Here is a 19,562-nt window from a genome sequence, read left to right on the forward strand (position 1 = left end):
ATAAGCCTCTGTCACGTTGCAGTGCAGTCAGATCAATACTTTGGCTCCCTCCTGCAGCACAGTTAACAGGTCTCTGTGGTTAGACTCTGTTTTTACATTTAATCACTTTGAAATGTTCGTGCTTTGGCATTTCTCTCATTTGGCTTCCAGCTTGACAATAGAACTTCAAATTGAATCAAAATCACAATCTGAATGGTTACTGTTTGGTGACCCGAAAGAGAGCAAATATTTTTAAAGCTGCACACTGTAACTTCTGTGGACGGTTGTTACCTGCTCTCCCTGGAGATGTCATTGCTTTGTGTTTTACAGTATTAATTTTACTAGCAAAGCATAAATATTTTTCACATAAACTGCCATCGTCATGAATCTTTTTTGCTTGTACTGCCTTTAGGGATATATATTTTATGCTGTATTCTGGGCCTGTCGTGATAAGACAATTTGAAGTGTGTTTTATGGCTACAAACAGTAAACCCTGTTGCACCGTAAAGTAAAAAAGATGAGTTACAACAAATAACAAGCATAATCAAGCGACAGTAGCTCAGTTGGTTGAGTGTTTGTCACTGATCTGAAGGTTGGTGGTTTGAATGATGCTCTCAGATGAATGCTGGTCTGTCCTTGTTGTGTCCTTGGGCAAGACACTCAACCTACCTTGCCCCCCGTGTCTGCATACACTGGTGTATGAATGTGTGTGTGAATGACTGTGGTTCCTTGATGTAAAGCAAATTAAACTTGAATTTATTTGATTACAGATACATTATTGCGCAGAAATACCTTGAAAAACATGTATTATTACTGTCAGCGACCTTGCATCTTCACAGATCTGACCTGTAACTTGCCCTGGGGGCCAAGTGTCACCTGCCTGTGTTCATGGAGATGAAGATAAAAGTCTAATTTCAGTCTTCACTATTTTTCCCTTATTTAGCTGTATTCCCTTTTACGTTTAATCACAGTAAAATAGCTTTGGTTTTGGCATTTCTGTCAGTTGGCGTCTGGTTGGACCATTACAGCCTCATGCCTCTTCTGAACATTTGCCCTTCACTTTGGAGACAATGAGCGCTCCATTGGAGTGTGTAGCTCTCCCTCACCGGTCATGACTATTTCATGGTGGCCACTGGTAGTTTGAATTTTAATGTCTGTCCCTATTGTGTCCTGGAGCTTATCTGAGCCCAGGAGCGAAACCAGAGACTGACACCCAGATGGGACATAGCAGATATGCCTCTGTCACTCTCCCTTTCAGCATTCTCTCTCCTCTACCTCTCGCTCTTTCTCTTCTCTCTACTCTCTCTCTTTCACTCTCCCTTTCAGAGTTCTGTCTCTTGCGCTGTTTCTCCTGGTCTCTTCTCTCTACCCTCTCTCTGTCACTCTCCCTTTTAGAGATCTCGCTCTCTTTCTTGCGCTCTCTTGCTCTCCTGGTCTTTTCTCTCTACCCTCTCTTTGGCACTCTCACTTTCAATGTTATCGCTCTCCCCCCTCTCTTCCTCACTTTCTCTCTCTTTCTCTCCCTCCTACTCTCTCGCTCTTCTCTCTCCCTCTCTCTTGAGCTCCTAGTCTCTTCTCTCTCTCTCCCTCTCTCTGTTACTCTCTTTGTTAATGTCCTGGTTGTATAGATATTTGTTCTCTCTGTCCCTCCCCTCAACTCTGTCTCCGTCTATTCCTTCTCCACCCACTTAATCCCTCTCCTTCTTCTACCTCTCCCCTTCTCTTTCCCTCCTCTCTTCTCTCTTTCTGTCTCACCTTCCCTCTTCCCTCTCTCCTGTCAGGACAGGAACACCTCTTACAGTAGGACAGTACTACAGTAGCTTTGGTGCTATAGATAATGTGTTTTTTGCAATGTTATTAAATCTATTTTAGCCAAATGAACACTTTTAATTAACTAAAAGCTATAGATACATTTAATGACATATTTTGGAACATTTCTGGCAAAAATCAGAGTTGAAATCAAATGAAATCAATCGAAATCTGAATTCAGCATTACTTTTATTCATCGCTGAGAGGAAATCATTTTCGGTACAAACATCCAGCAGAAGTGAATTCTGAAGAAATATAATGAAAAATATCGCAAGACTCAATGTCACACAGCATTTTTAAAATACCATGTTTCCCCAAAATGATTGCTTGCTACATTATGAATCCCAAGAGCAGAGAAATAGTTCACATATGCTCCTGTTGTGATACTGCCAATATAAATGTGGTGATGGAAGGCAGAACATGGATGAACCAGATCTGAATCTGGCCAATTTGCCATTTGGGCACAGTGTGATTTAAGACTCTGATGGCACTATTCATTTTACTGGCAAAGCGTCACTATTTTTCACATAAACCATCGTCATGAATCTGTCTTACTTATATAACCATTAGGGATCCAATGCCTTGATGTATTTTATAGATGTAGAAAAACAAGTATCATTTCATGACATATATTTTATGCTGTATACTAGGCCTGTCATGACAAAAGAATGTGAAGTGTGTTTTAGTAGCTCAGTTGGTAGAATGTTTGCCTACTGATCTGAAGGTTTGCGGTTCAAATCCTGCTCTCGACTTAAACATCATTTCTGTGGAGATCCACTGATGCATAGATTGGCGGTGCAATTCCAGCTGTCACAGATCTATACTGTCGTCGTCTCCTTGCTCAAGACACAAGCCCACCTCACCCTTGGTGTCTGTCTGTGTACACTGGTGTATGAATGTGTGTGTGAATAGGGAGTGGTTCCTTGATGTGCTTTGAGTGACTTGAAGGTGGAAAAGCACTATATAAAAATGTGACCATTTACCATTTACTTAAGTACTTTGTTAATATATGATTAGACACTAAAGGTATGTATCTGACCCTCAACAGTTCAAATGCAATTGCACTATAATAAACAAATAAAAAAAACTCCCCTCTAGTGCAAAGACGATGTTCACACGATAAATATTCCCACCCCCATCTCCTTCTTTTTTCATTTACTGAAAGTATACAGCATTTATCTTGACAGGCCTACTGAATACATATTTGACAAATGATCTCAAAATACCTAAACATATTGGTGGTTTTCAGATGCTAGAACATCATACCAGATGGTATTCTCAGAAAAAATATTTAAAAGGTAAATTCACAAATGTTTGAACAATCTGCATCTGAAAAATATTCCTTTTAACAGTCCCCATCTAGACCTGTCATAAATTTTGAAGTGTAATATATTGCTGTAGTAAATATAGACGATAAATGATAATATTGAAACAAATTTATACCACAGACACAATAATCCAGAGCATATTTAAATGACAAAAACTATTCTAAATCTACAATACTGTTAAAAAAATATGAACTACAATAAATAAATAGCAAACACTTTGATAGTTTGCATCTGTAATGAGTCATAGACGTTATTAATTCAATCTTTTACGGCTTAATTTTTATAATCGAGCCAATTATCGTGACAGGCCCCCCCCCATGTGTATAAAATATTGGCCTATAGAATGAGAGCTGGATGGTTGATTGAATGAATGTCTGGCTGGTTTGGAATTACAGGTGCAGTGGGTGACCCAGTGGGTGACCCAGTGGGTGACCCAGCGGCCTCCGGTGTGAGAGGTTCAGTCTAAACAAACTCTCACTTTCTCCGTCTCGAAAACAACAGGCTCCAAACACACGTCTCATTAAAAGAGAGCACATCGAGGGCAACGCAGCCAGCTAATATTACCGACAATTACTCTAATGTAAATTCAACTTCATCACTTTAAATCAAGATCTGTGCGTGGGTTCTACTTCCTGTTATAGGTGGCATCTTGAGGACTTTTCACATTTCAGAAGATGTAATATTTAGTTTGAATGGTTATGGAAACAGTTCACATTGTTCATCAGTCTGAAACCCAAGGATACAAGAAAATGAACTAAAAAGCAAATTGCAAATAATGTACTAAGTTGCACTAAGTTGTAACTTTTCTGTTGGGGATTTTGCCACCTGTTTATCTCCATCTAGACAACTTTGGTTTGCCTGGAATGTTCCTTAGTATGGCATTACAGTTATTTACCTTTAATTTATTTGACCATGTTATAAAGTCGTGGTGTTTTTTTCATTCAGGTGTGATTGATTTTAATCATGTTGTAGTTGTTTCCCCTTCTCCTAAGCAATCCTTAATCTCTTTTTTTCAAGACCCCATGTCACTGATCAACCCCCGTTTTAACCGCTACTGACGTGCTCTTGCTGCTCTGTACTTACTTTGTTCTTCAATTTTATTTTCTTAATCTGTGATGCTTGCAAGATTCGGCAGTGTTGCGTAGTCATTTTGGTACAAATCCACTGCTCACTAGTCTGATCTGCAGCTCCCCATCAGATGTGGTGACTCTTTGTTATGATGCCATTTTTAGCGACATCTGCGTCTGCATCTAAAACTGTGGGTAAGACATGAATTATTATAATGATCAGTTTCATTATGACTACTATTACAATTATTATTATTTCAAGTCAGTTTGTGAGCAACAATCCAATACTTTCTGCAGTTTGCTTTGAGTTTGATGTCAAGGTGAAAAGTAGGTCAAACACTTTTCAACCTGAATTTCTTATTTTCTGTTTGAACTTACACAGCAGTTTCAAACTTTCAAAAGCTTTCAACATTCACACAGATAAAAACAATGTACTTTTCCGAGGTTAAAGGTGCACTATGTAACTTTTTGGTTGAGGTTCTGCCACGTACTTGTCTCCACGGGGATGTTATTGCTTCATCAGGTGTAAACTTTTCTGTCACTCCATGAAGGTCAGATTGGTGGAGAGATGACCCCGCACACAATAAGAATCAAGATTTTCAAGGTTATTTTGAGAAATACAAACACTGTAATTGAATAAATACATATTAGACAGGTTTAATGCCATACCGTGGAACATTCCAGGCAAAACTGTAAGGCAAGTTTGTTTTCCCACTCCATTCAAAAAGAGAAGTTTGTGAATACTTAACCAAAATACTTATGTTGCCCTGATTTCACTCGTGTAGTGTCGTTGAGAGAGTGTTTTTTGGAGTGATTCTCAAACATGTCCTTGTTTTCCCCTCTGCACTGCGTCACTTGCAGTTCTCCAAAAAAGATTTCCAAGAGGTGCAAATTAAACCCAGGGGTATTCAAACTCAGAAATGAGCCTCACTACAGTGCACTATATCTATGGGCTTCCTCTGCTAGTTTGTAAATTCAGGAGAGTTTCCCCCCCTCACTTACTTATACGATTACATAACTGTTTTTTCTCACAACGTTTTAAAATACACCGAGTCATCGTCATAGAAACAAAAGAGCCGGTGTAGTGCGCTCTCCGGGTCAAACCATAAAAGCATTCAAATTAACTGTGGGGCGTCAGAATGGTTCCTGATAGAGCTTAAGACGTGCTTTAATCTGCTTCTGTTGGCGATATTTCCCTATAGGATTGAATTAGCTGTGAAAATACCAGGTAATAGTCAGTGCCAAAATATGGTTTAGTCTGTGTGTGATGTTTTCTCTATTGACCACCTCTCATGAGTCATATTTATAGACAGGGTTACCCAATAGCCTCCCACACACTATGGCCAACATTTCAAATAATTGCTGTTTTTTCAGGCCAGTATTGTAGGATTTTTAAATTGTATTTTTGAATCAGGATTGGATCAGGATACCCTTGAGAGAAGACTGGGAGGAATCTCGTAGTTGCTAAAGTAATTCAAGAAGTCCCTCTCCTCCTTCCCTCCCGCTCTTCTCCTCTTCTCCCCCTTTTCTCTTCTCCTCCACTCCTCCCCTTCTCCTCCTCTCTTCCACTCCTCCTTCTCTTCTCCACTCCTCCGTCTCTCCTCCTCTCCCCCTTCTTCTCTCCTCCACTCATCCAATTCTCCCCTCTCCTCTACCCCCTCCACCTTTCTGCCAACCCCCCTCCTCCTCTCCTCCACCCCTCCGCCTCTCCTCCACTCTTCTCCCTCTCTCCTCTCATGTTTTCATACAGTCTAAACTACAGGATTAGCAGTGAAAAAGTTAAAGTATAAATATTAAGATCCCATGGTGATGCGCAAGGTGTCATAAAAAAAAAAAATACAATCTGTGGATTTGCCAATTATTGGAACCATACAATTTCCAATTTGCATTTAGATTTTTACTGCAATCCTACTCAAAACAGTGACTTAAAAACACAATAGAAATATATTTTAATGGGCAGCAGTAGCTCAGTTGGTGCGTTTGTCCACTGATCCAAAGGTTGACTCCTGGTCTCGACATGAACATCATTGGTGGAGCAGTCAGATCCACTGGACCATAGGTTGGCGATGTGATTTCAGCTCCCACAGATAAATGCTGTTGTTGTTTCTTTGGGTAAGACACTTAACCTACTTCGCCCACCGTGTTTACATACACCGGTGGGTGAGTGATGCAGGCTTATATTATAGATTATAGGGGCTCTGTTTTTAGACCTTACCTATTCCTTTCACTTTTAATGCTAAACGTATCCATGATTTTCAGAATTATGTAAACTTAGGACCTCTGCCATAGCAATTAATAATTCAAAACAAAACAGCTTATCTTTTGAACCGTCGCTGAAACCCATGAGTGTTCATCTATAGCACAAGCAGCACTGAAGTGATGTGAAGTTACAAATTATAGCAAGCGATTTGTGCTCTATAAGTAATAAATATGATATCTTACTATTAGACGGCTTGTTCACGCACAAACTATTTTAATCTCTTTATTACTCATAATCCTCTCTTGTTGGTACACTGGTGTAAAGCAGCTCGTTATTCTGTGGTGCTTTTTACACAGCTACAAATTAATTACTACAACTTTTTTTCATCCACCATCGTCCTCCATTAGTCTGCCAAGTCGTCTTTGCCACAGTCATAAACCACTACAGGACTGCGCTAATGCCTTGTAAAATGTGCTATTTCTGTTTGCTTACAGTAAATGTATGACTGAATGACCCGTGAAGGAAAGATCAGTGGTTAGTTCACAACAACAGCAAATCGGCAACTCTGTTTTTCGTCACTTTCCGGGCCATTACCGTTTAGATCAAAACATCAGGGAGCAAATAATGTATGTCAATATATATGCATGTTTTTCCCTCTTTGTATGTGACCCAACAAATCATGTATAGAGGAGTGTGCTTATAGAATGGTTAATGGTTAGAACAATATGGAGGCTTGTATTTGAGAGGATGTGACAGTTCAGTGATCCAGGGATAAAAGTACTTGGGTGCATGTGTGAAGACTTATGCAGTCATGTTCCCCCGCAGTATGAGATCTGCTTATTCACGGAGGAGAAGGAGGAGAGGGGACGAGTGTGTGGATAAGCTTGAATTTAAACATGCTTTACAGGGGGCGCTAAGAGATTCAATTCTGAGGTGAAGGTAGAGGCATGCTTTGAAGATCCACTGTTCTTATAGAGCCCAGACACGAGGTTTTAAGCTAGTTGTAAGAGAGAGGTTGACAGAAAAATATGGTAGAAGAGGGCTGCACAATATATTGCAGTGATCGAATTATCAAATTTTAAGGCTACATTTATTTAAAAAGTAGAATGTCCTCTGTATTGTAAATGCAGTTTAAATCTCTACAAAGTTGATATTCTTGTGTTAGTTCAGAAGACATATTTTGTCATCTCTCATCTCTCCTTTAAATGGTAATTGGTCACATATTTATATAGCGATTTTTTACCTTCACTCGAAGCACTTCATATCGAGTAACCATTCACCCGTTCACACACACATTCATACACCAAGGACAATGTGGGTTAAGTGTCTTGCCCAGTGACACTACGATAGCATTCATCTGTGGGAGCTGGAATCGCACTACCAACCTGTGGGTCAGTGGATCTGACCGCTTAACCAGTGATGTTTATGTTGAGAGCAGGATTCAAACTGCCAACCACTTTACAATGTGCACTCTTTTTAAATATATATCGCAAATTGAATTAAAATCAGAAAAAACAACAACACACAATTACACAATCCTGGGTAGAATGACCCATTCATCCACGACATAGGGGCAAGAAGCATTGAACGTCCACAGTACAGTGTCTGGGAACCCATCTCTAGATCTTGAGAATTTAATTTTTGTGTTCATTATTTTAGGTTGTGCAGAGATTTCTGTGTAAACCCTCAGTCGTCCAGGTCTGATCCATAGCAAAAGACGAAGTTGACAGATTTAAACTTCGTCTTATGCAAAGATTGTATGTCGTTGTCCAGTATTCGCAAAATTTTGTGACAAGTTTACCAGAAAAAGAAACAGGCAAAGAAAAGTGAGTGCTTGGTCGCAATATAAAATGGTGAAAAAAACTGAACCAAAACCTTCCAACATTGTTACTAAATGATATGGGCAGGTCTTCACACCCGTCAATCACCAATTAATAAAGAGGATTGGTGATGTCGACGGGGGGTTTTGCCCATTAAAAAATGTTATTTCAGTGAGTGACAGTAGGGGCTTATCCCATGTTGTAAGATATTTATAGTAGCAGCTACCCCATGAATCAACTCAATCTTAGAAAATCTGTAGTAGCATTAGTATTAGCTGCTAGTTGTAGTTTATTCCTCAGTAGTAGTAGTAGTAATAGTCAGTTGGTTCACTAATCTGAAGGTTCGAATCCCTCTCTCAGTGTGAAAATCATTGGTTGAGTAGTCAGATCCACTGACCCACAGGTTGGCAGTGTGATTCTAGCTCCCACAAATGAATGCTATCATTGTGTCCTTGGGTAAGACACTTAACCCACCCTGTTGTATGTGTATGTGTGAATGGGTAAGTGGTTCCTTGATGTAAAGCGCTTTGAGTACCTTGAAAAAAGGTGGAAAAGCCATTTATTGACCATTTAGTAGTAGTAGTAGTAGTAGTGGTAGTGGTGGTGGTGGTGGTGGTAGTAGTAGTAGCAGCTCCAATGAGGTTCATCTGGTGTTCCGTTTATTTTAATAGCTTCTTTTTCTGGACCAAGGTTTAGGTTTTTTTTTGTTTTTTTTTTCATACCTGGAAACAAATGTATTAAAATAAATAGTAGTAGCTGTCGCCATAAAAGATACCCTAAGAAACCCAATTGTAATTCACCTCACTGCTCCCTTATTGACTATTTATACACACCGCATTAATCTAAAAACATATGCTATAACAATCCCAGTTTTCATCACCATACATCACTGCCACCCTGACAGTAATGGAGGTGCCCTTACATTTGAGTCAACGTGCCGAGATTTATAAACTGTAGAAAAGATGAGTAGCTGCTCAGATTCATCCCATTCTGTCTGTAACACTCATGTCCCGTAGATCACTGGCTCATTTAAACTAATAGATCCAGTAACTACCACTTTGCCTCTCGGTGTAAAATCTGTCTTTCAAATAGAGGTGATAGTCAAGGACGTAGTGACATGCTTCTCCATTTTCCCATTGCTTTTCTAAGTTATAATAATTACAAGTGTGTATTAGCCAGGGCAGCAACTTCCTGCGAGATTAACTGCAATCAAATTGAAATCACAATTTAAATGGAAAATCACAAAGGCTGCATTTTTTTAAGCATCATAATTCCCTCCACAAACATCAAAATATCCTGTCTTTTTCTGCATAAAAAACACTAACCCTGTAGTATATATCCGTACAAATATGTTCTGTTTGGTGATTCTTGTATTGAAGGCGCTGTGCCTGATTTTTATGGTCTTTAAAAGTGTCAAAAACAGAACTAATTTAATTTAAATTATTTGTAGCGATTCAAATTGGTTTATTAACTTGTTTCTCAACTTTCAGAGGCCAGAGGGGAGTTTTGTCCTAACAGTAATGCTAACAACTAGCATGCCAACAGCAAACTTCCTGGTTTTCAGACTATAAATATGCTTAATAATTAAATGCAGACAGTACACAGCAGTTTCATTTTGATCTCAAGAGTTGATAAGAGATATCAATATCCCAGTGTCTCACTCAGTCTTCTGAGCGTGTTGTGAAATGTGAACTTTGAACAGAAATCTATTATTTAAACATACTACAGAGAAATGTTGCGATAAACAATAATATTGAAGCCACTTTATACCAGTGACACAACACTACACTACAGAATAATCGCAGTAAACCCATTTTCCTATAAATATACTGCATCATAAAAGGCCTGAGCTACAACAAATAAACAACAGAAAGAACCAATGTTTAGCTATAGCAGTTATTTATTCATTTATTCATTCTGACCATATTATATCAAAATAGCAACAAAATCTCCCCATTATTGCAACAAAATTGTAAACAAGATAAATTTTTAGCCCCTAAATATATTGTTCCAGCTTTCATATATTAAACGATTTTAACATGAATCGCAAATCTAATGGCCGTCACAATAATTGTCATAAAAATGTGATTTAGATCATTTTCCCAAATCGTTCAGCCCTGGTATTAGCCTGGTAGTGCAGAGACCTACGTTTGTGTAAGCACTGGTGAGTCACATAGCCTTCTGTCCCTTTCTGCACTACAACTAGCGTGGACGTGCCAGAGTAATCGATTGGTCAGAAGAAAAAGAGAGAGCGAAAAAAAACACCGTCAATATTTTGCATCGTTCGTGATCATCTTCATCATCATCAGAGAGCTCTGTTGCTATGGAAACACTCTCTCTGGCCAATCGACTATTGAGAACGAGAGGGCTTTGGGAAAGTTGTATAAAAACGTGAGGTTGGACGTACGTGCAGTCAGATTCAAATCAAATCAAGGTTAAATTTGAAACATGGCTCGATATTTTTCACGTGAAATTGAATGACGTAGCCGTGTTTGAATGGCATTTTCTCAAGGGCGTTTGTAGGTCATAGCGTCTTGCCTGCTCTGTTGCTCCGTGCCTGTTAGCATACACATGTTGTAGACCTGTACGTGCCTGGAGTGAATATACATGACATCCACGCTTTCTCCAGGGTTCAGTGGGCTGCGTTCAATGAGTGGGATGCATAGTGTTTCCATGGGGATCTATTAATAGTCACTGACAAAAAGTGCTAACTGTTAAAATATGCCATCATGTTTCATCTTACCTAAAAAATTCTGGTTGCAGAAGGTTATCCAGAGTTCTCTTTTCCTGAAGTAGTGAACTTCTTCTGCTAGTCAGCCAAACGTCATGACAGCATGTAGATAATGGTAATGTGAATAATGAGCGTTTTTACACTGCATAAAGCTACTATTAACGTTCTCTATTTGGTTATATGGAGGAAAACTGCAACCCTGGAAAATAGTTAACACTTAATAATAATTCATGAACAAATACTTAAATCATAATGAACAAATTGTTTATTTAGAATGATTTAGTAAATATAAGACATACCCCTTACTCCTTAATTAAGTAGTTACTAAGCCTGAATTCTTAATAAACTATTTGTACATTATGGATTAAAGGGCCCATATTACTGTATTTTCTGTATTTTTCTACAGTTTTTTCCTCATTACAAACATACCTGGAGTTGTGTTTTGTTTCACTCACACATGTTTAACACACGCGCCCTGAATACTTAGGCTGAGTTCTTCTCTCAAACTGAAAACACTCCCCTTTGTGATGTCATGTGGTAATGCAGGAAGTGCAACATTGTGTAGAATCATTTGGATGATTTCAGCCCCAGAATTGCCAATCTCTACTGGACTAAAGGTAAAAGGAGCTGTTAACTTGAAAACTGCCGCTTCATGACATCACAAGGTGGAACGGAGCATTTTGAGCTTTGGAGTTGCAGGCAGACTAATAATGCAGAATTACTCAAACATGTGTGAATGAAACAAAACACAACTGCAGGGATGATTTTGATAAGGTAACAACATTCTAACATGACTTAAAACTCACAATTTTGTGTCTTGCATTACTAAGGCTAATTACTAAAGTCGTCAAATGTCATTTTGCATGTCATAGTACACTTTTTAAACCATCCAGTACAGTCTGAAATAAGATCTGCTAAAGTAATACAATGAGTTACATACAAATTCGTTTTCTACCGAGACCCCACAAGGTTATTTTGTTGTTTTGCAGAGGACACACTATTCCTTACATAATTACAGCATTTCTGATTTAATATCTCAGGCCAATTACGATTAATCTGGCTAATTTGTTGTTAGCCATTATTGTCTTGGTAACTAAGTATTAATATATGTGTGTAGACCAACAACTACAAATACAGCCTTCCCTTTATAAGCAAGCCAGGTTGTCTCTGCCATGTTGTCCTGGAATCTCTTGATGTTATTATAATAAAGAGCATTTCTGTGTCTCCTTTTGCATTGATTGTCCCTATCGCAGACTTCAGAGGGAGAGAAATGCCTGGTATATGTACATTAGATTCTCTTTCTAATGAGCTTCTTGTGATGATGGCTTATTGTTTGTGTGATAATGCTGAGCAGCTCTCCTCTTTCTTCATTATAAACTAATGGGCTCTGCCAGGGCTGTTCGGAAGTCATCCTATACTTTATAATGTTGTGACTCACCTCTCTAACTCCAAACCTCATTTAGGCTAAAACGCTTTGTGAATCTGTGGAAGGTGATCTATAAGGGGAAGCAAAGGCTGTTGTTTCTTCAATGTAATAAGTGTAAATAGCAAAAGTTATTAAAAGTTATCAAAGGACAAGTAAAGCTACACTACTGGATTTTCAAAGCATGAAGGATGAAGTAGGAATTTAAAGCTATCTTCCTCACGTTCACAAACCATTTGGCACATTGGTATTCACAAGCATGAATTCTATGGGCACATGAATGGTTTTAGGAGAGCGAGGGGTCGACTGCCAATGTTTTGTTTGTGATTTTTACAGCTCTTACTTGTGGATTGGAGATTGTTTAACTATTTTGTTCTCAGAGGCAGACAGTGTGAGGTATGGTTTAGTCTCAAAGTTTATGATTCAAGGGGGAAAGAATGTACTAATTTACAAGAATAAAGAGTCAGGTATCATACAATTTATATGGAGACAAGAAAGGGGTCACACCAAGACAATTTACGTGCCAAATCTGTGGAGAGGTGTCCCTGATCACACTAATAATTAATGTTTTTCAACACCTGCCATTCAGTAAATGCAAGATGGATAAGTTTAATGTCATGGAATATCAGAGGCAAAGCTACATATCCATGGCGACAAGCAGTTATGAGAACCCCCATCAGAAAAGTTACATATTGCACCTTAAAAACAGTTCCAAAATAGTGTGTGTGCAAAGCTAGCTGTCCGACTACAGAAGCTCTTGTTATGTCAGAACAAATGTTAGCGTGCCTCCCCAGCCTAAGCCCTGTGTACACTCTCCTCACACACTCACACTCCAGGCACGTGAATCTGGTCACGACTCAAAGCCTCTCTCTCTTTATTTCTCTCTCTCTCTCTCTCTCTCTCTCTCTATTTAGCTCTTTTTCTCTTTCTCTATCTCCCTCTAATTCTGTCTGTCCCCCTCTCTCTTTCTTTCTCTCTCCTTCTAATTCTCTCCATGTCCCTCTCTCTCTTTCTCTCTCTTTCTTTCCCTCTCTCCCTCTAATTCTCTCTGTGTCCCTCTCGCTTTTTCTCTCTTTCTCTCTCTAATTCTCCCTGTGTTCCTCTGTGTTCCTCTCTTTGTTTCCCACTCACTCAGTTTTTTTTTCTCCACGATGTCTATCTCTTACTCTTCTCCCTGCTCTCTCTCTCTTTCAGTCTTCTGCCCCCTCAATGCCTCTCTTTATCTCTCTCTCTCTCTCTCTCCTTCTCTCTTCTTCACTTTCTCTTCTGCCCCCTCAGTGTCTCACTTTCTCTCCCCTTCTCTTTTTCCCACTATCTTTCTCTACCCTCGTCTATCTCTCTCCTCTCTCTCTTTCTCTGTTGATCCCTCTCTCCCTCTCTCTGTGTGTCTCCCTCACTCACTCCACCAATGTTTGAGCACAATATTCCACATCGAACCGCTGGGATCAATACCAGTACGCTCGGCCCTACTCCTCGCTCAGACAATTAAAAGGGAATAGATAATGAGGCTATTTATAGACTGATCTAATTGTAACCAGGGCATTCTCTTACGTAGCTGGGATCTGCTCTTTTTCAGACTCCCCCTTCCCTCTCTCCCTCCCTCCCTGTATCCCCCGCTCGTTCACTCTGTTCGCTGTTCGTTCTTTATCAAATGAAACCAATTGCGTTAGTCTATTGTCCCCGCCTGCATTAGCCTAAGACATAAAGCAGCTTTTATCTCTGCAGTGCAGTCTCTTGTGGGTGAACGCAACGGTTAGAAAATCTCTCGTGGATAATATAGTTGTTCAGATTTTGTTCTTCGTAAAGCTGGAAATTAACCACTTCTATTGTATTTTTTCCACATTTGCTGTCATTATTTCATTCATAAGCTTGGTCTAGCGTTGATGCTTGGTTCTGGTTAAAGAGGCACTATGTACCTTTCCTGGTAGAATGTCCGCCACCTACTTAGTCTCCATTATTGCTCTACCTAGAATGTGGCTCAGTATGATTTTAAACTTGTCTATCTCCATGGAGGCAAGCAGATGATACCACCAGACCAAAATACTGGTCAGATCTGTGGAGAGACAAGCCCATTCACAGTGAGGATGCATGTTTTCAAGGTAAAGCAAAAACATCTCTGTGCAGACAGGCAAGCGCCATACTCCCATCAGAAAAGCTACGTAAAGCACCTTTATGTTTTGTCCTGATGTAATGTGGGGTAATGTAAAAATGAATTTCTTCAATTCATTTTTATTTTATTTATATAACACATTTAAATACAACTTAAGCTGCTAAGTGCTTCACATAAAAACAAACCCTAATATACAGATAATACGACACATAGGCATAGAACAATAAAACAATAAAATAAATTTTGAACTGATTTCAAAAGTCTTGGTTTGGTCAAATCTATACTGCAAATTGTGTCTTGTATTTTTTATGTTTGGTTGGAGAGTACATACAAATGTCATTGTACTTGCAAAAGAACATAGATTTGTTACATTAGTATAATAGATGTAAGTGGAATAATTTTAATTTAATTTTGAATATCCGTCTTGTCATTTTAGTAAACTGAGTAATAATAATAATCCATTTCCCCGTGAGTTTATCCGGGGAGTGACATTTTGACACGCTCACGTGAAGCTGTTTGTGTGGATCTTATCAGGTGAATCTGGTGCCACTCCTGGGAGACCCGATGACGCACCAGCCATGACATAATGCTGTGGTAATGTCTGAGCCAGAGCGAGGGAGGGAGAGAAGGAGGGAGGGGTGCTCTAGGAAAGAGAGAGAGGAGAGGAGAGAGAGGGAGGGAGGAGAGTGAGAGAAGGCGGGAGGGAAAAAGAGTAGGCAAGAAGACAGGAAGGTGGAGAAGGGCGCAGGAAGAGAGAGGGGGAGGAGGAAGAGAGGAAATAAATAAATAGAAAGAGGGGTTTGAGAGACAGACAAGGCAGAGAAAAAGGGGGAAAGAGAAGAGACGAGAGGGAGAGTGAGAGAAGAGAGGCAGAGAGACAGAGGGAGGGACTGGAGAGAAATGTAGTCGAAAAGTGAGAGAGGCCAGAGAGCAACTGAGGGAGCGGGGGCATGTAGGAGCAGAATAGAGAGAGAGAGAGAGAGAGAAAGAGAAGTACCACCAGCCCTAAAACAGGTCTTATTTTAGGTCCAAATTATTGCTACTAAATGTTATTAAGTGATAAATAACTCAAAAGAGGACAAGAACATGTGAAACATGTATTATATTTACTCTCTAAATTAAGCAACATTTATTCTACACCACTGGTCTACACATAAAATATCCGTGTGGGTTTTGAGATTTCTAACAAAAATGTGGTTAGGTATAATATATTCTCATTTTACTCCCTCGCTGACACACTGTATCATGCATAACAAAAAGAGGTCTATTAAAAAGAAGAAAAAAGAGAACTTTCAAATTCGCTACATAATAAATTTTATCATTCTTAAAGTTGGATTATTGATGCAAAAATAAACTAAAACAGCTTAATTTTACTCAAGAGTAACATATTATCTCTCACTTTCCAGCCCTTACCTGTGTCCCTGTCTTCTGTCTCCTTCAGGCCTAGGGGGTGCCCTGCCAGACCTGGACAAGAGAAAAGAAATATTTGGGAAAAACCTGATACCTCCAAAGAAGCCAAAAACCTTCCTGCAGTTGGTGTGGGAGGCTCTTCAGGATGTGACGCTCATCATCCTGGAGATCGCTGCTCTCATCTCCCTGGGCCTGTCCTTCTACCACCCACCTGGAGAGACCAGCGGGGAGGGTGAGCCTAAGCCACGTGCACAGTACTTTAAATACATCAATCAATCAAAAAGAATTGTATTTATCTGATAGGAACTTTGGTTACAGATCAGAGTGCCAGTGCAAGTAGGAACACAACAGATACATCTGTAAATTACAATAAAAGGGCACATTCATCAACACATACAGTAAATATAAACAGAGCAATTAGATGTTTATTATGGAATCTGTATTGTCTTTAAACAAAACCTGTTCATTGTTCTAGCAGTTTAGACCAGTGACGATCATCTCTGTTTTCAAGCTTAATGTAACAACATCTCCATATACTCTACCTGTCAAAAATAAGTTACATGCTTATCTTTATAACTTAAGCATGGTTAGCAATGGAAATAGCATCATGTGGTATAGAGCTCAACATAGCATTGTCACACATCATCAGAATTTTCAGTTAAGCCAATGGAGATTTTATGATGCTAAATGGTAAACTTTCACTAAACTTCTTTTGGCATTTATTCAGACGTATTTTGACCCAGTAGTTTATTGGACTGTTCCATGGCTCATTTGTTTGTTTATGTATCTCTATGGCCATTTTGCAAAGTGCCCAAAAAACATTGTGGATTTCCATGGTAACAGTTGTTTTCTGATGTTACATCTCGAGTTTTACTGGTAAAAAACCACTAAACAGTGACAGTGCTGGCAAAGCCTAAATAGGGAACATTATAATTTGATTTGCAGCTAATAATATGTCTAGTTTTAAATTTTTAACAATTTTCTCCAATTGCGTATACCCAGATTACATTGGTTTGTTATGATGATTAAAAAAAACATTTTCCTAAAAAAACATTATTCAAGAAAAATGCGAATTCTATGGATTGACCAGATTATTCCAAAATAACGTATCAAGTAATGATTTGTTAAAAAAATAAATAAAAAACATCCTTGCCCGACCTTATACTACAGTTGTGTCCCCAGGTAAGGCACTTCTATTTCCAGTTACAATTATGTTTTATTCAATCTAATTTTATGTATAGAGCACAACTTCAGCTGCCCGAAGTGCGTCACAAAAAAGTCAACAAAAACAAATATACAGATAATACGATGCATAGGCAAAGCACAATAAATATTATGTTGCAAGAAGGGCATCGGGTTTAAAATTCCTTTGAATCATCTTGTCACACAACCCTTAGTGGACAACTTGCAGCGGCTGTTTCTTGGACCATGTCTTACTCACAGGTCTGTTTCAGTCAACAGTAAAAACTCCTGTAATGACACAAAAGCAGCTGATATCACTGCTGCTTACACCACTCTTACTCACCATGTGTTGACTTGTCTCACTGTTTATTTGCTCTGCTCTAAAGGTCGAGTGACTAAGAGCCGCGTGTCCATTTTGGTTTGGCCCTCCTTGTACTGTATGTGTGTGTGTGTGTATGCGCGTGTATATGTGTGTGTGTGTGTGCACGCTCTCCCACTTATTATAAATGTGTCAAGTGCGCTGGAGGTTAACGAAGTGTTGAGTAGAGGGATAACCTTGAGCTCCTAATGCCCGTACATCAGCCCTATGAGCCGTGAAACAGGAAATGAAGACGGAGATCATAATGGGAGGACTGAGTCAGCAGCATCTGTCATGGCCGCCTCCCTCCTCCCAGCATTAGCACTTTAATGAAATCTATTTAGGCCACTAGAGAGACCAGCCGCAGTTAGCGCACTTCAACTTACATGCGGATGTTAGCTTACTAGTGCAAACAGTGGTATGCGGGCTTCTTAATATAAAACAACTCCTGATATTATGTAAGACATGTTTGGTTTAGTGTTAGTTTTTTTTTCTAGTTTAGTTAGTGGAGCAGCAGTTGCCATGATGTAAGTGTTTTTTGGGATTCGAATTTGCCAGTTTGAGTTTGAGCTTAGCAGTAGCGGCTATGTGCCTAAGCAAGACACTTAAGGTTCGATATGTAATCTGTCACCGACTTGTTTCTCGTGAGATCTTATTGTTGTGCATATCCATTCATGAAGACAAGCAGGTGGGAAAACCAGGTTAAGATCTGAAGTCAGTTCTGAGAGAGGCAAGCCCTGTCACTTCTTGAGTCTTAGTTTCATGACGTTTTTTCTTAGTCATTGTTTACTTCTAGTTTAGTTTAAGTATTTTGCTTAAGACACATTTTATATGAGCTGATTCTTGATGCAAAATGCCGGATCGGATAATCATTAGTTGGTTTTTTTTCACTTTTAAAATCAAAGTTAATTATCTTTTTATTAGTGTAATTCACATTTGATTGCAGCAATAAAACTTAGCCACACAGAAATGCCAAGAAATCACTATGTTAATCACTGAATACATCTGAGCAGTCACGGCGTAAAAATTGAGGTGGTTAGAAAGCTATGCTAGAATAATAATTTATTTTAAAATGGCAGTTGGTGTTGTTAGTTTTAGATTAAGCAATATGCCAAATAAACTTTGTGACAGCACTTGTTTATTTATGCATTTGATTAGTGTTGTGTTGACTTGGGCATTGCATTTCCGATGATGCCACTTGATAATGCGCCCACAATGGCTTGTCAAAACCTGATCTCATCAGATCTCAGATGCTAAGCGAGACTAGGCCTGGTTAGTACTTGGATGAGAGAAAAAGCAAGTGCCACAGTGGGGCACCAGCTGTAAGAATTGTCATTGTGTTCTTAAGCAAGACACTTCAGCCACATTGCCTAGTATGAAAGTGGTGTGTAAGGGAGTGTTGCTGTTGGTCAGAGGGGCGGAGATTGACAGCCTCACTTCTGTCAGGTTGCCCCAAGGCAGCTGTGGCTACAATAGTAGCATATCACCACCAAGTGAAAGAAAAATGTGTCTTGGAAGGCACTATATAAAATCCAATGCATAATCATTATTTTAAGATAAGAAAACCTTTTATTTGCCTCACAAAGTACAATAAAAATATGCTGTCAAAAATCAAGATCAATAATAATTTAAATATAAAGTTAAAATTTAACTGAAAATACACTTTGAATAATTAATAATTAATTAACATAAAATACAACACTGCAAGTAGAGTAAAACTATACACTACACCTACATGTCCAGTATGTTGTGTACAGTACAGCTAAACAATTACGTCTGCAATCAAAAGAGAAAATCATTGAATTTATATCAAACTTAAATCCTGCCAGTTGGTTGTGAAAAAGTTCTCAATGTTTTTTATCGTCTTTTTCTGCTTTGCTTTTCTGTCACAGAATTGGCCCATTCATCACAGCCTATTACAAGTGGCACTTTTACTATTGCCCATTACAAAAACATTGATTTCATTATAAAAAAGGTGAAAGTGTTAACACCAAGCGTCCACTTGCTCAAAATAAAACAATATTTACCCAAAGTAATTGATTTCAGTCAGTTGGTTAGTCTTACTTATCATTCAGCACCATGGACAGCTCCAACCCCCAAGTACAGTTCTACAGGCAATAAAATTACATTGTAAGGTGAAGTTAT

At 38.9% G+C, this 19,562-nt stretch overlaps 1 protein-coding gene across 1 annotated transcript in view; it reads left to right on the forward strand.

Moving 5' to 3' along the window:
• atp2b2 (ATPase plasma membrane Ca2+ transporting 2) overlaps nucleotides 1-19,562 on the forward strand; it is a 143,866-nt gene that overhangs the window by 56,564 nt on the left and 67,740 nt on the right. Inside the window, exon 3 of the mRNA XM_055221696.1 lies at nucleotides 15,909-16,109. Within this exon, the coding sequence (XP_055077671.1) occupies nucleotides 15,909-16,109 (201 nt within the window). The remainder of the gene's footprint in view (nucleotides 1-15,908; nucleotides 16,110-19,562) is intronic.

The sequence above is a fragment of the Periophthalmus magnuspinnatus genome, chromosome 5 (assembly GCF_009829125.3).
Source record: "Periophthalmus magnuspinnatus isolate fPerMag1 chromosome 5, fPerMag1.2.pri, whole genome shotgun sequence".
NCBI lineage: Eukaryota > Metazoa > Chordata > Actinopteri > Gobiiformes > Gobiidae > Periophthalmus > Periophthalmus magnuspinnatus.